At 51.4% G+C, this 16,752-nt stretch overlaps 1 protein-coding gene across 1 annotated transcript in view; it reads right to left on the bottom strand.

The window, feature by feature from the left end:
- Window positions 1–4,342: 4,342 nt before the first annotated feature.
- Window positions 4,343–16,752, bottom strand: part of Add2 (adducin 2) — a 36,996-nt gene continuing 24,586 nt past the window's right edge. The window contains exons 11-14 of the mRNA XM_059256776.1: window positions 16,316–16,405; window positions 14,402–14,555; window positions 13,202–13,327; window positions 4,343–5,402 (exon numbers count right to left, since the gene is read on the bottom strand). Coding sequence (XP_059112759.1) covers window positions 5,098–5,402; window positions 13,202–13,327; window positions 14,402–14,555; window positions 16,316–16,405 — 675 coding nt within the window. The 3' untranslated portion in view covers window positions 4,343–5,097. The remainder of the gene's footprint in view (window positions 5,403–13,201; window positions 13,328–14,401; window positions 14,556–16,315; window positions 16,406–16,752) is intronic.

Consider the following 16,752-nt stretch of genomic DNA (forward strand, 5'->3'; position numbering starts at 1 on the left):
CCTCTTCAAAACCTCACAGTACTAGGAAAAGCCAAACACAGACAGCCTATGTACAAGGGAGGACAGGAAGTCATACTCTCATGTGACGATTGTCCGACAGACATTTCACCAACACCACCCACAGCATTGCTTACAAGACACTGCACTCCCTGGCCAGCCTGGGTTCCCATGACCCTGCACCCCATGGTGCCTGCCTCTCCCACTCTGCCTAACCTCTTCTCAGAGAGGGAGGACCCTGGGACTCATCACCTTTAGCAGTTTAAGGAATTTAAGACAGGGCAATCTTGTGGTAGGAGTCACCAACACAGTAAGACCCACAGGCACAAGCTGGCATTGAAATGAGGGTCGGGGCTTCCCCAAACTTATTGCCGTCATACAAGGGTCTGTGATGCTTCCCAAGTGAGAGTCCCTGGCTTTAGGTCCAGCTGCCACCCTGGTTCATGTTAAAGGGGCCACAGGATGGTTTGCTGGAGGGGAGAAGAATTTAGGTCCTTCCCAACATTCCTTGAGTTTTGGTGATGTCATCTCTACCCAAGAGACAAGGGAAGGATCTTCAGGGTCCAGCCTCGCTCAGGCGCATGGGACAGAGAGGGTGAGGAAGGGGCTGAAGACCTGAATCCCATGGAAGACTCTGCCTTCCCAGGCTAGCGTGCACTTGAGCCCCTCCCAGCAGCGTGAGCCCCCTCTGTCTCTGGTCCTAAGTCCTCAAAGTGATGACCCAACTTGTAGGAGAATCTTGAAGACCACTGGCACAAAAGTCAATTTGGCAAAAACCTAATGCAACCCCTATGTGAACGAGGCAGGACATGACTTCCATACTTTCTAGGGACACCCAAATACTGAGTCTTGTCCCTGTGAAAAGAAGCCTACCAGGGCACTGCCAGTGCAAAGATGACCCTTTGTCCACTGAAGGACACCCCACTGTGTGAGATCCCCACAGACTTCTGCACAAGGTGGCTTCCCCAGTAAGGGGCAGAAGGGAGTCAGGAGCCTTGGGAACAGGGCTCTATATGTGACCTCTCATTTCTGACAGGAAGAGCACCTCATCCTGATTAGATAGGGCCCTGGGAAGTAGTCACAGCACTGTGGGGGCCTCTTCACATTGGAGAAAGAGGGTGTGCACACAGAAAACAAATGGACATGTTTCGAGAATTTCAGTTGCTTCTGGACCCTTCCTTTTCATATTAAATCACCTGTTTCAGACCACATGCGGAGCAGGCATAATGGCCTATTAAGCTGTGATGTACCCTATCCCATCCATGGGAATAGAGAGCAGATAACTGGCATTTCACTCAGCTCTCAGGTTTTCTGAATTATACGGGGGTCCTAGAGAGTTCAGTTGGGCTTAGTGATAAGAAATGCTGTAAGACGCCTCATGGCCTCTCTGGCCACAGTGGGTGGTAACTATGCCAAGAGCCCAGGGTATTTGTGGGACCACATGTATAACATGAGCAAGGGGTGAATGCTTCAATAGTCCTGTTCGGCTGTCAAGAACTCATTACATTTGGTTTAGAGCTAAGACATAAAACTCACACCTATGAAAAGGCCTGGCACAGTGGCCTCCAGAGGGCCGTGGTCCTGTCCCGAAGCAAACGTTCCCAAGAAGTCCAAACGTAGCTCTAAACTTTTATATTCAGGGGCCCATAGTTCCTTCAGACATATTTTAGCGCTTCTGCTCACATCAACAAGGGCAGTGGCCCTGTTGCCACGTTGCCATCCCACAGGGGCTAGGTTCAGGGATAGTCTCCATGATTGGGTGCTCAGAGCAGTGCCTTACTGGGTTTGTGAGAGACTTGTGGTCCTCATCCATGTCCCTCACATCCTCTGTCCACAGAGCAAGGACTTGGTACTCATTACCAAGCGGCATCTGGCTCTTCCAATGGTTTAAGAGGGACCAGACCTTGGGTCGGATGAAAAGAGGCCAGATCCAGGCTGGAGTGCAGTGTGGGGGATGGTCACACAAAACGGGTAGCCCTGACAGATCACAACTGCTCCAAGCATGTGACGTCACGGGAGCCAGGATTGCCTCTGTCCTACTCTCCTGTACACCTGGGTGTGGAAACAGGTCAGGAAGCCACTTCACTTTTCCAATTAGCTGGTCACACAGTAGCACCAACACCCTTCTCAGTGGCAATTACAGCGGCTCAGGGAGAAACAAGCTGGTGACCGGTAAACTCTGAGCTTACACACACCCCTCCCCATCAGTTGAACCTTGAAACAACTTTTACACAGAGCCAAAGAAATGCCCTGTCTGGGCTGCACAGCCGTTTCTACAGTCCTCAGAGCTGTGCACGTCCCATCCTTTATGTACAAGGGAAGAAGGAAATAGATGAAATGTCTTTATACTCCCATGATCTCATCCCAAATCAAAATAGGGCCTGAGCTGTGAACCCAGCGTTATTAGCTCGTTGAAATCGTCAGATGTTTTTAATCCCAAAAATTCCATGAGAGGAATTCTAAGCTAGAAACTCGCTGGTCCAGTGGGGAGAATACAGCAGATCAGCCAGCAGCCTTACCCACACACTCCCCATTCGGTCACCAAAGGGACTCTACAACACACTTCTATTTATGATTCTACCCTAATTAACAGCCCTCAGTGTCCGGGACATGGTAAAATCCAGGTCTTGCACACTGTCTACAAGTCTTCTTGTGACCCAGCCCTGCCCACCTGGGATGTAAACCACTTCTATCACGTTTCTCATAATGCTCTGACAATTCCATGTGGCCCAGAAGGACAGAGTGTGGAGTCCTATGCTCCCACATCTGTCCACTTCTGCTGACTTGTTTTCCCCAAGTTTCTGTTTTTAAAACCTAACTCAGCCATCAGTTTTCTGGAAGGCTTCCCTGGGTCCACCCCCAGAAGACTGGATGGCCAGTCATTGCTGCCCTGGGTCACCTGTGTACCCTGCCTGCTCTGTATCTTGTCTACGTATCGCACATGCTCACAGATGAGTGTTTCCTGAACATACAAGGAATAAACAGATAGGGACTATGAGCTGAACTCATGGCCTTGACCCCAACGGTAACACTCCAGCAAAGCTCTGACATTTTAACCTAAGCAAGCCTCGCTGTCATAAAGGTAATAAAGGGAGCATGTTGGGCAGAGACAATGGACTTCATCCTGAGCACCAGCTCATAAATGCTGCCTCTTTGGGGTTGACACCTCTTATCTTTTTTTTAAGTGTCTGACACAAGTGATAGTTAATGAACATTCAGAGAAAACAAACGAATAAATGTGCGATCTTATTCCTAAGAAGGCGGCTCCTGCAGGAAGACAGAAGTCTGAGCATTCACACACAGGGGCATTGGGTTGTCTATCATTAGACTTGACCCAACCAGGAAGGAAGCAGAACAAAAATGGGGCCTGGGCAGCAGCCACAAATCAGCACTGGGTTCTTAGATCTGCTTAAGAGACAGCCAAGTGTGGTGGGATTTCCTGACGCAGCCAGAGGGTTCAGCTCTCTGTTGTCAGGGGCAGAGAGCTCACCACCACCCAATCACCAGCAGCTGACTGCACCACTTAGGGCAACAACAGGTGATCTCTCTAACATCATGGCAAGTGCTAATGCCACACAGCCAAAACCAGTTGCAGAAATGGCTAATGGGCCAAAGCCACTGTCCATTCACCACAGTTGGGAAGAGCTTGGCTCAGATTGACCTGGGTTCAAACCCAGCCTTCAGATCTTGCTCAGCAAGTCAATTACCCTGATGGGGTTCAGTTTCCTTACCACAAAAAGGGAGGAATCGGGTATTGAGAGGGCAGAGGGTAAAGCCTGTATGGTGTCTGTAGACAGCAAGTGTGCAAAGTGAAAAGTGAGTCAAGAAATTTCAAAAATACCTTTACAATAATCAGGACAAAAAGAGAAACGCCCTTTGAAGACGCTGTGCTTTAGGAAGATGGATTGTCTTAGAGCCAGAAGTGCTCATTAGCCAACACTACTCCTTGGGAGGATATGGAAAAACAGTGTTGGCACTTAATGTAACAGCTGTGCCTATCACCAAGTCAGGGATGCAAGAGAGTGATGGGGTTGGGAATGCCAGGCATGTCTCTGAAAGCTGGTGAGAGAGAATTAACCCAGAAAGACTTATTTCTGTCCCTTGCTGGACCTTCAGTCATTCAGAGTTGGGACCCAAAGAGCCAAGGTCAAGGTGCCAAGAGTAAGATGTTCTGGTCTATGGCCTAGGGCTCCTGGGCATGTGGGAAGGCCAAAGGACACCTGGCTACAAGGCAAGATGGAGGCAGGTGCCGCCCTGCAAATCATGCAAAGCCAAAGTGGCATTTGACCCCTTCGCATAACTCAACACCAGCACAAGATTTAGATGTCCTCAACTTTCTGCCCTGAGCATGAGACTTTTTCTTATGCTACCGTTAGGTTGAATTTTGTAGCCTGTGAGATGTACAATACAGACAGGCCAGGAGCCTAGGCTCTTAGATTGATGGTCCCCTGTCCACTCATTAAGCTGACTTGGCTTGCCCTCTCTCTGTCTGTTCTTAGGTTCTTCCATCCATCACTCAATGGGTTCCATGTCAAAAGCTCAGGATTAGTGTTTGGAAAAGTACAAGCTAGCCATCAGCCTGGGGATCAGAGATTAACTTCTATTGTGGGGAGGGGAAGCAGGTCAGTTTGCCTGGTTACTTTGAGCAGGGAAAGGGACCCAAAATGGAAGAGAGAAGCATGGCTTCTTGCTGTGGAGACAGTTCCATCAGCAAGAGGCAGGATTCCTGGGAAGAGATGGACCTTACTCAGAGGAAGCCTTGGCCTATGAGCATTCATGACCATGCCCGGTGCTTGGCCTTCCTGCCCTGGGCGCAGGCTGGCAGGTGGTGTCCTAACAAAGGCAGCCCAGGACTAGGCAGTGTTGAACAGAGGACAGAGCATAACCATGGGAGTCAGGAAGCTCAAATCTAGGGTTGGCTCTGCCACCAACTAACTGTGACTGTGGGCAGGACACCTGGCTGCTCTGGGAAGGCTGACTCTAAGCTCCCCTCTGAGTGTGATCCCAGGTCCTTCTCTATCCCTCACTGGCCCTGTGCTCCAGGGGCAGAGTTGGGAGAAGGGCAGGGAAGGAGGGCAGGGATGCAGCAGGAGCCACTGATCAGGATTCCACCTTCTCCTTCTTCTTGCTCTTCTTCAGGAAGGAGGGGGTTCGGAATTTCTTTTTCTTTTTGGAGGGTGACTTGGAGGGCGAGCCCTCTGGGGACAAGGGGCCGCTCGTAACCGACTCGGTTTTGTCTTTCTGGCTGTCACCATCCGTGTCAGCGTTGGTGGTCATCTGGCCCAGTCCTTTGCTGAGGACCTCTTCTGCACTCGGCTCCTCCTCCTTCCCGTTAACCACCACCCCTTCTGGTTTCGCTGGCTCGGGCTCTGTGGTGGCTTCACCATCTTCTGTCTTCTTGGCATCTAGGAAAAGACCAGAAGACCCAGCCTATAAGATTTCATGCAGGCAAGTGTTCTAGGGGAGTTCTGGAGCCAGGGGTGGGCAGGCTGGCTTGAGGTGGGAGCAAGGATCCTGGAACGGAGGAAGGATGGAGTTCTCGCCTTACACCACCTGCCTTGGGGAACACACCCTGGGCGGGTGGAACCCTGGGTTCCTGTCTACACATTGACATACATGTTGATTTCTAAACAAGCATTTAAATTCAGGTACTGAGTGAGAATGGGGAGGCATGCCCAAGGGAGGAGAGAAGCCGTGGGCTGCATGTCCTGGTTGTCTCAGTGGAAGCATTGTGGTAAGCAGCCCCATTGCACCAATCAAAACATGATGATCACAGATCTTCATACCTATGCAGCAGCAGGGAACTTGGGAAGCAGTGTCTTCCCAGGGGGCAGAGAGGAGAAACAGGAAGGAGCCAACGTTTCCATAATAGAATCTGTAGCCCAAGGGGGTCCTTCCATTTTAGTGGCTACCAGGGCTCAGGTCTCTATTCTGTCTGGGATCACTGGGATCCACACTCAAGGGCAGCATGCTTAGATCCCAGGCACTCAAGTCCCCAGCTTTCCCTTCTCCCCAACTATGCAGGCTTTGAAACTCCTGTGTAAAGAGCAAGGAGAGAAACTAACACCACAGACACTGAAATGCAGAAAGTGCCTTAAAGACTGCCTGGCTCCCTCTTCCCCATTTCACAGCTCAGAACAGAGAGCTACACAAGGGCAGGCTTAGGTCCTGACTTCTGCCTCCACATGCTTCCCATCCATGGGTTGAGAGGCCTGCTGGTGTGTGTTCAAGTGTACTGCGTATGCTGAGCACGGCTGTGTGGTGTGTGAGAGGTGATGTAGATTGTGTATGTATGCATGTGCGTGATGGGTGTGTATGTGTGTGTATGTGTGTGATGTGTGATGTGTGTGTGTGTGTGTGTGTGTGTGTGTGTGTGTGTGTGTGTGGTGGGATTGTGGGTACCTTTGAGTTGGAGCACCACCCTCAGAAGGATTGGCACATGCTCTGCTATATAGGAATGTAAGCAGAGGGGAAGGGGAAGCCACGCTGCAGAGTGACTTGTGACTACAATCTGGGTGGATGGGGGTGAGCTTGGGGCAGTCAGAACAGGCTGGCTCAACAACCTGGCAAGCTCTTACAGTGAGGCCTCTTGTTCCTTCTCAATCCGGCATGCCTTCCAGGCCTGCCTGAGCCTGAGTTCCCTTTTAGTATGAGAGACTGGCTGATGCTTCCCATTCATTCCACTTTGCGGACTGGAGCCTGTCAACACCTGCAGTCTTGACTCCTGCAGCCTGAGCTCTGTCTCCTCACCTCTGTGTGTATTCCCACGGCTGTCACCTGGCAGCACATCGCAATGCCTCACATCCGTTGGGACATGGTCCTCTCCTCACTCTCTGTCTCCCTCCACCTTCCACTCGGTCTTATCCACCATCACTCCCTTGACCCTTCCCTGTCACCTGTCCCCTGTCTGGGGAGGGCCCCTCTCTCCTCTCTGTGTCCCCAAACCTAACCTCATACAATAGATCTGTTTGAATGTTTGGTCTTCCTCAATGCCTTTCCTGACCTCACCCCCACTTCCAGGTGGAACTTCTTCTATCCTTCTGCCTCCACCATAGAAACTTCTAGCCCCAACTTTGAGGTGATCACACATGTCTATCCGAGTATATCATCTCCCCACTCTGCACAGGAAGAGGGCGAGGCTGTGCTGATTATGTGCCCAGCTCGCGTCTATGGACCACAGATGGCAGACTGCATGAGTGCACAGGTGAACGTGGTAACTGAATGCGTCACACACTGTTACCTTGTTCACCTCATCCTCCATCATGTCCACCCCAGTGCGAGTCTTCCAAGTCAAGATGGACCCACACATGCAAACACACCCCTCCAAGTGTTACCCTTTGTCCTCTGGTTCCTTCTCCTTCTCTTCCTCCCTCCCTCCCTCTCTCCCTCCACCCCTCCTTCCCTCCCTCCTTCCCTCTTTCCCTCCCCGGCTCTCCAGCCTCCCACTCTTTGCAATTCCACAGCAAAAGCCTCATTTGAGTGACACACTATTTCTCAAGCTCCAGTATGGCTATCATCCCCTAAGATGATTCTCACTGTCTGCTAGAGGCGCTCCGCTTTCTGCTCCAACTGTCATTGGCTGCCCTCATGGTGACTCATGGCCTCGCTGTCATTCTGTCCTTCCCCCAGGCACCTGTCCATGTGTCTTCAGCCATACCAACCAGGTCTACAGATCCAGCCCTTGGTATGTGTGTGCTGTCTTAAGACCGCAACATTAACAGAGCATGCCCAGTGTACCCACCACCACAGGGACAGAGACGACTGGAGAGCTAGCTAGAGAGGTGGGGCAGGCTTCAGATAGAAGCAGGTAACGAGCTCCTGGGAAACACCAAGGACTTCCTCTAAAAGCAACCCCCACCCCCCGCCCCGTGTGAGCAGCTCCAGAAGATAAGGTTAAAGAGAGGCTGAGAGAGAACCCAAGAGACAGGTGCAGTAGGAGCTCATGTTTGCTTGAGTGGGGTGCTTGGGGTGCTCAGGGAATAGGGGACACTTGGAGGAGGGAGAAGGGACAGGTGCCATAAAGTTGTGAGTTCTGTCTAAAGAGGATGACCAGGAAGATCTATTCCTTGCCACCCCAGCCTCCAACCACTTTATCTCTACCTGTGGCCCTGTGATGGTTTTGTGTTGATTTAACTGAGTTAAGGAATAGTGGGTTAAGAGCTGCTAAAACATTTCTTTATCTACTCTATCAACATGGCTGGGTGTCAGCCAGCCCATCAAGGGCCCAACAGAACCAGCAGGTGACGGGAGAACTCCCTCGACTTGGGCTAGGATAGCTATGTTCTGCTTCAACAATGTTCCAATTCTCAGACCTCTGGCTGAGGGTGAAGAAAACCACCAGATTTCCTGGTTTGAAGCTTACACACTCTATGGTATGATGATGCAGCCTCCATAGTCCCATAAAGCAATGTCTCCCCTTCCAAGTCTGTATGTGTCCCACCGGCTCTGATTCTCTGGAGAGCCTCACTTCGGTCCCCTTCCAGGAATGTCTACTCCTCTGGCTTCCTGGCCTCCACCCCAGCACAGCCCACCTCACTCCTGCCCACAGTCCAAGTCCACATCTCCCCAAAGTTGGGCTCCATTACACTCTGTCTGTGCAGCTTCCCCTGAGATCGACAACTACCTTGCCCTCCTCTGAGCCCGATGCCGAGTGCCCGTTTTACATTGCCATGTGCCATCTTTGTTCTCCATTCAGAACATGAACTCTCTCTCGTTTCTATGTGGCCATCTTCTGGTCAGCAGCAACATGGTTGAAGCTTTCTCTGTGTGAGGCCAGATGCCGGGTCCACAGAGGATACCTGGCCTCTTCAGGAACGTGCTCATCTCTCCACCCTGGGTTAGACACATGACTGCTGGCCTGGCCTGAACTCAGACAGCAACAGCAAAGGGAGATAAGGGGATGGCCTGGAACTGGGTTTGGGGAGGTGCTTTTCAACTCAACATCAGCCAGACTGGCCTATATTCCAGTGCATGCAGGACTGGTGACTGTCATGCATGGTTTATATTTCCCTAATGAAAAGAATGCTCTTCACCATTGCATGCAGAAGCCAAAGGAAGGCTCATTAAAGGTTGGGAAAAAGTATTACTCATGATCATTACTGACCCAGTGCCAGGGTATCGTGCTGGCCCACGAGGCACCCAAAGCGCAGAGCCGAGAGCAGAGAGCTAGCAAGCAGAAGAGCCTGGTGAGGCTCTGTGAGCAGGAGACTGGCCAGCAGAGCTCTGCACCAGTTTCTGTCCTTATTTAAATTCCAGAACATCAGGGTTTGAAAGAGTGGTCCAGATTCAACTTGTGCAAATGCAGCCTTTCTCCATGGTAGGCCCTGAAGCAGACAGTGGGTCACAAAGTGTGTGTGTGTGTGTGTGTGTGTGTGTGTGTGTGTGTGTGTCTGTGTGTGTGTGTCTGTGTGTGTGTGTCTGTGTGTGTGTATAAATGTGTGTTTTTTGCCTCACAGGTTAGGCAAGTGCCCTACCATTGAGCCACATCCCCACCTCTCTAAATTTCTGTTTTTATCAAGTCATCAGGCCATTTTGACAAAAAAAGACCATTGGCTGCACATTGGGACATTGGGGTTCAGAATTCGCTCCTTTTACTGGCTCACCTTGGCTGAGACTCCAAGTTCCCCCAGTACTGGATATACTGTTGGCATGTGGGACAGTCAGGCCCTAGTATGCAGAACCTCTTGGTGTTGACAGGCTTGTGCAGGCCCTGTTGGCTCTATGACTTCTGGTAGCAATTAGATGCAGGAAGTGCTGCAGGGCTGGGCTTAAGCCAAAGACCTAAGAAGGTCTAGAAACTTCTGCCTGACAGCTTTGGGAGACATAGGCCACCGTGGATAAAGTCCAATGACACCAATGGAAAATGTGGAGGGTAGGAAAAGTGAGAGTGAAACACAGAGACAGAGACCAATTCAGCCATCCCAGTGTCTCTATTGGGCCCTGCTTCTCTCTGTCCCCACCACGGTACCAGCCGTGTATGCGTACTATCTTGGAAGTCCTGGACTAGTTGTGCTCATAGCTGATTGTGTGTGGTCTTGGCTGATATCATACAGAGCTGAAGATCTATTAAGCTAAGCCCAGTCAACTCTAGTCAGTTCACAGAAGAACTAGCTCACCGAGGACCATGATTGGATAGTGATCTGATGCTACAGAGCTAACCTGCCCAGGTCTTGGAGGCTAAAAGAATCAATAACTAATAAGTTCCTACAATTCAAAGAGCACAGTCCTTAATAAAAATGGATTGATGTGAGCACATTGCAAAATCGTTAATTTTCTCCTAACATACACTCACTCTCTCTCGGAGGCCCACAGCTAATGTCAGCTGTCTTCCTCGATGGATCTCCATTTTACTTATTGAGTCAGGGTTTCTAATTGAACCCAGAGCTCACCGATTGGCTAGACCAGCTAGCCAGTTTGCTCTGGGGCTCCTCTGCCTTTGTCTCTTGAGTTCTGGGATTACAGGGCCTGCCATGCCTGGTTGGATTTCATGTTTGTTCAGCAAGCATTTAGATCCATTGTTGCCATTTCCCCAGCCCTCTGAAGTGCTTTGAGTGGCGTGTTTGAAATAATGGATTAATCTGTGAACATCTGACATGAAACAGGAGCTAGTTTTTTGCAGCCCAGTCTGTGAGGGCTGCGGTCAGTACGAATAGCATCAGTCAGGGTCTAGTGAAAGAGAGGAAGTGTCATGGTGAGCAGATGTGGAGGAGGAGATGCCTTAGAGAGGCCAATGGAGCAGGATTCAGATTCCAGAACATGATGAGGACTGACATTAGGAAACTCAGCAGGAGAGGACCTGGAGCACAGTGACAGATGGTGGAAACAGTCACCCTTCATCTAATGGATAGGACACATGTGGGAACATAGCTACTGTGCCGGAGTCCATCCTGCCTGCTCCAAGGACCTGGTCCAGACTACGCAGCCCCACCACACTGCAGCTCACACCTACATCATGCTGTGTCAAGGTAGCCATGCTTCTGGCTGTCTGTGGCAATAAAGCATCTTTAGAGAAAACTATAGCTTTTGTTATTCTACAACTCAAGTGCAACGGGCCCCATGAAGAGGGTAGATTTGGACCAGAGAGAACCAGAACTCTGGTCATAGTGAGTGTGATACACAATGGTGAGTGGATGGCGGTTCCAGCCATCTGTAGTGGTATTTGCTCCACCCATGACCTTGGGCTGTATGGTGGCCGAAGCAGGCGGTGCTTCTTGTCATTGTACGACTGTACATGACCTCTTAAAAGGAAAGGGAGAAGGGTCATGAGCCCTTCTCCCTGCTGTCTGCCTTCTGGTGTGATGGAACTGCCAGGTGGATTTGCTTCCGGCTAGATCAGAGGATGACTTCAGCTGTCTACTTGGTTCTGTATTCTTGAGTGTATTTCCTCAATTTATCCTAATAAATTTCCCTAATACTTCTTAAGCAGACCCCATGGATTTCTCACATTATCCATCCACACTCTTCCTGTTTTCTGTCCTTCTCAGGAGCTGACAAGAATCCCCTGATTTGTCCCCTTCTATCATGAGCTTCTTAGGCTCTCTCCCTGTCTCCTCCCTGCAGCCTGCATGTGTGGACTAATGCGTGGACTAATGCGTGGACTAATGCGTGGACTAATGGGCAGACACAGGCCAGGTCCTCTGCACATGTCTAGGAGGTATCTGAGGGCCTGAGAGAAGCCAGGCTCTGCTCAGAGTTCTAGAGCTGCTCCTTAGAGGTGCCAAAGTGGGGCCAGTGGTTAATTCCTGTTGACCATTACACTCTCCTGCAGCTCCCTACCCTCCCTATGAGACTTGTTCTCTCTCTCTCTCTCTCTCTCTCTCTCTCTCTGTTTGTGTGTGTGTGTGTGTGTGTGTGTGTGTGTGTGTGTGTGTGTGTGTCCATATCCCTTACAGGAAGCCTAGTCCATGCACAGCACAGGTGGAACTGGTCATGAATTTTACATCTAAGAGGCTTTCCAAAGGCGGGGCTGTGAGATGCAAGAAGAAAACCTTGGTGGGGGAACAGATTTCTTTGGAAAAGCTCCTCCCTCCCTGTTGCAAGGGCCAGGTGAGTTAGGACGTGGCCTCTCTATACTTACTACAGAGACAAGTATTCAGACTCAGAGGAAAGTCCTTTGACGAAGGCACAAATGGGGAGAGAAAGGAAGACATGTGGGCAAGTTGACAGCACACCACGAGGAGACACAGTGAACACATACAGCCAGTGGGGAGCAGGGAAGGACATCCACCTGGGGCTCCGGCCTCAAGCAGATGGGCTTTCTCCAGCAAGGCTGGGCCTGTATGCCAGGCAGTGATCGGCTAGGAGAGGAAGCTCGGGGTGGAGGTGCTACCAGAATCACGCATGTGACCCATCACCGAGGAAGGGGATCCCAGCAGCCCAGCAGAGCCTGTTCTCTGGGTGGCATGGTGTCCTCTCTGATGGAGTTTCTCAGGGGACTCAGTGAGCAGCATGGAGGTGGCAAGGGACCACAATAGCATGGCTGCCATGTATGCCTCAAGCCTAGTTAAGTCCTAGTTCAAATTATTCCCCCACTTCTTCAAAGTGGCTGCCATCAACAGTCCCCCTAGACACAGAACTGTAACAAGGAGGAGCATTTGACATACAAGGCAACTGAGGCACAGAGTGGGTCTCTGAACTACTCAAATTAGCAGTTTGGTTGGGCCTGGAATTCTATTGTCTAAACTCATGTCTCTCTAATGACAGTTTTTAGCTGGTTCCCATTTTAGAGTGCCCTGGACAAATGCTGAGGGTGGGATCCAGGCCACAGAACCACCTAAGTTCACCAGGGGATCCCAGTGCTCAGTTAAGGCTGGGAACGACACCATCAGGTTATGCCCCCTGAGAAATGCAGAGTCTCAGGCCCCATCTCAGACCTGACAGAGCAGAGCCTTCATTTTAAAGAGATCCTTCCCCACACCAACACCCAAGGACCAGATGGGACAACTGGCCAGCTGGGGATGGGGAGGCTGTGGGCCAGTCCTTTATCTCTGCTTGGAAGGGCTTTGGCTGCGTCAGCATCGTTTACTAGTAAGACAAGCCAAATCTTACCCAGATGGCCTAGAACTGTCTGAGAGGACGCGTTTCCCACGGGAGCAAGGCCACCCTCCCGCTACAAACCCTTACCGACTGCCAACAGCTCGCTACAGCGTACAGATGACCCACTCTCCCACACAGGTGTCTTTGAAGCTGGCTCAGCTCCACTCACCCTCTGAAGCCTTGGAAGGAGAAACTGCTGGACTCTTGGTCCCAGCTTTTGTCGGGCTCTTCACCGGAGATGCAGGTGTGGACTTTACAGGTGAGCCCGGCTCTTCTGTGGCTGTGTCCCTCTCCCCTGAAAATAACAGAAACCCACCTTAGCACAGAAGTCACAGAGACAAGAGGGGCGGGTGAGCATATAGTCCAATGCTTTCTACTTAGTCACTTCTGGCTGGAGAGTTATTGGGCCCTCCCTAGTTCAAATCTACCCCTGCTCCTTCCTAGGGAGGCTAACAGGGGGCAGCCAGAGTTATACTCTGCCTTGTCTACCACACAGCTGCCCCTGGGAGGAAGTAAGGTGCCAGAAGAATGCCACGTGCCAGACCAGCACTTGGCTCTGCAGGTGTTGTTGCAAAGGACCAGCCCCAGAACCCTTCCACGCATGGAAGCAGAGCCCCCAGCAATTGCTGGGTCTCCTTAGGAACACCCAGAGCTTCTTCATAGTAGCTAGCTTGCTAGTTAAGTCAGCTGATTCACACCTTCCTTCCAAACAATCCCTAGCACATTTTTTATTTTTTTTTCCAACTGGCACATTCGAACTCCAAGCAAGGCAGGAAGCAGTGCTTGACAAGATGTCTAACCCCAGGTGAGGAGAAGTGGTGGTGGAGCCCCCACTCTGGGTAAATTACATCTTCGTCTAAGTGGGCTTCAGGCCCCAGGTGCTCCTGGGCAGAGTGGGAGGGTGAGGGGATGCCTTTCTAGCCAGAGAGGGATTTGAGGTAGAGCCTGTGGTATAGATGACTTGGTTCATTCTAGCCCAGAAAGGAACAAAAGCATGACCTAGCAAGTCAAGACACCTGGAGTTTCAACACAGAGGGACTGGCTGGACTTCAGATTCTGAAGCAAGGAGAGAGGCATCAGCTGATAGAATCTTGGCTACCAGGCTGATAGACTCACTCCAGACTTGATGTGACTGTCAGACCTATCTCACTACAGCTAACAATTCTAAGTACTTTATAAGTCCTAACTCCATCATATCCAGTGGAGCAGGGTCATGAAGTCACAAAGGTGCCTGCCCATGGAGCTGTGAGGTGGTGGGTCATGTTTAGCTACAGTCTGCTAATAGCGCTCTTTGGTGATGGGTCAAGAGGAGTCTGAGCTCACCCCTGCAGGCTGGCAGGTCCTGCAGCTATGGCTCACACGGATTTACCTTCCTGTTCCTGTTCTAGTTTCTTCCTTTCCACCTCCTTCTTGTACTCCTCCAGCTCCTGGTCGGTGAGTTGGCTGAAGGGGTTGGGCACTGTCTCCTCTGATTCATCTTTGGTATCTGCGTCATCCTTGGACATCAGTTGGCTCTCTGTAGACTGAAAGTTAACCAGAGTGTGTGTTGCTCTCTGACCGCTGTGCTGGGGCCCAAGCTGGAGCTTCTCTCACACTCAGGTGGCAGTCAGCTGTCTTGCTAGGGAAGTGGCAGGTAGCTCCTTGGAGCCAACCTTGGGGCCTTGGGGTAGGGTTCATTCATTCTTCCCATTGCTATAGCCCCCTCACACTTTGTAACTGTCCTGGTGAATATAGGGGTCCACCCTTTGCTCTTGAAATGAAATCAAAAGATGCTCCCAAGCAGAAGACACACGTTTATTGCAATCCCATCTATGGACACTTCCAAGCCACGACTGTGCATACATTCGGTTGCCCAGAGTCGGTCAAAGTCTAGCAAGCACAGCATTGGCTAGAGCAAGCAGCATGCCAGCCCCCTCCCCCACTGCCCCTCCCTGTCTCCCAACAGCAGTGCAAGCCACAGTACACAGCGTTAAAACAGCAAGACACAGGGGCTGTAGCATTCTCAGTCCAAGCAGTGAGTCCTGGAGTTATGGTGACCAAGGGGCCAGATCCTTCATCGAGGATCTTCAGCTGCCTGTTCAGCAGGCCCTGTCACAGGCACTGGCTGAACCTCTGTTTTGTACCTTGGTGGAGTCCCTGACTCAGATCTGACTAGCCGGGACACTTGTAAGCTCCAAGAATCATCTGGTCCCTCTTGCTCAAGGGGAGGACAGAACCACAGACCCTCTCCCTAAGTCAGTGTCCTTACTGCAGCCCACCCAAAGGCGTTGCTCAATATCCGTGGAGGAAGAGCACAGAGTGAAGCCCCAGGGGAGGTGAGCCCAGAGCACCCAGGGTTTCTGGTCACAGCTCATGGGCTTCACTCCCAAGGGAGACAGTCATAGGCTTATTGCAACCAGTTTCAGAGTCAACGGTGAGTTTAAGACAGATCCCAAGGAGGGGGAGGCAGGCTAATGAGAGCTCTTGCTAAGAAGGCAGAGCTGCTTTTGAACACTCCTGCTCTGTGCTGACCTTTCACCCCTCTGGGATCACAGGCCATTTCTATCCTTGACCCTGTGGTGTGTTCAGAGTTCACTACTTGGCTGAGTTGGGAGGGTCAGGAGGCAGGTGTGAATGCATGACCTGCTGCTGCCTGATCTGTAAGCACCACATCACATTCACGTCATGCTCTACGGGCCCTGGCACTTCCCGCTTGTTACTGTCTAGGAGAGTGTCACACCTTTTGCAAGAGCCATGGACAGCCGTGATGCCAACTGCACAAGGCAGAATTGCAATGCCACTCTGCTGCCAAGCCCTAGACAAGATGCCATCCCATCTCAAACATAGAAAAAAGCGACTTCATGCTTTCTAACTCTACCTAGGTTTGTATGGACACTCCTTACCCTCCCCACCCCATAGGCACAACAGTCCTGTCCACACCCCTCTCACTGTGCCCTGGAACTCTAGCCAGATAATGCCACAGAAACACTTGGGCTACCAGAACTCAGAAGGATACTGAGAGAGGACTTCACGGAGTCCAATGGCGGGAGGTGTGGGGCTGGCCAGCAGCCTTCCCATGAGCAGATGGGCTATTACTTGCTGCTCCCTCTCCGGTGCACCCAGGAGTGAGCCAACATTGTCCTCCCTGACCTCACAGCCACCCGTGTGGTGGCCCTTCACTATGCAGCAAGAGCCCGGCACCTAAGATCATGGGGTGAGCGGGCCTGAGGACTCAGGGGTCCCACTGCCCAGCCCCAGGAGGCAGATACGCTTCCCCCTCAGTTGGGGGTGGCTTCTGCTGTACCGGGCTCCGGCTCTTCTCGGCGATGACGCTGGCCAAGAGCTGGGACTGAGGCCCTGCAGACTTTATGTCTTGTCGGTTTTGTTCTCGAATCTGTGTGGAAAGGGGAGAGGAAGGGGTCAGAGCATGGAGGGGCACTCTGGTGTCTAGTGAGGCCTGGGATGGGTCTGACAAGGTCCTCTATGGCCAGCAGCCGGTCCTCTCTGTTCTAACACATTCTGTCTGTCCCGAGAGCTGCTGCCATACCTGGTCCCAAGCAACTCTGAGTTCATGAAAGGCCACTCTGTGGACACGTCTCTCAGACATACCTAATGTGCAAGGCAAGTGCCCTGCTACACAAACGGGTTACAGAAGACCACAGGACCTTGTAAGTCCATCATGAGGCACTGAGCCCAGGATGTAGTTCACACATTTTGTAGTGTCATATCAGGGTTACTGGT

Source organism: Peromyscus eremicus, chromosome 3, assembly GCF_949786415.1.
Source record: "Peromyscus eremicus chromosome 3, PerEre_H2_v1, whole genome shotgun sequence".
NCBI lineage: Eukaryota > Metazoa > Chordata > Mammalia > Rodentia > Cricetidae > Peromyscus > Peromyscus eremicus.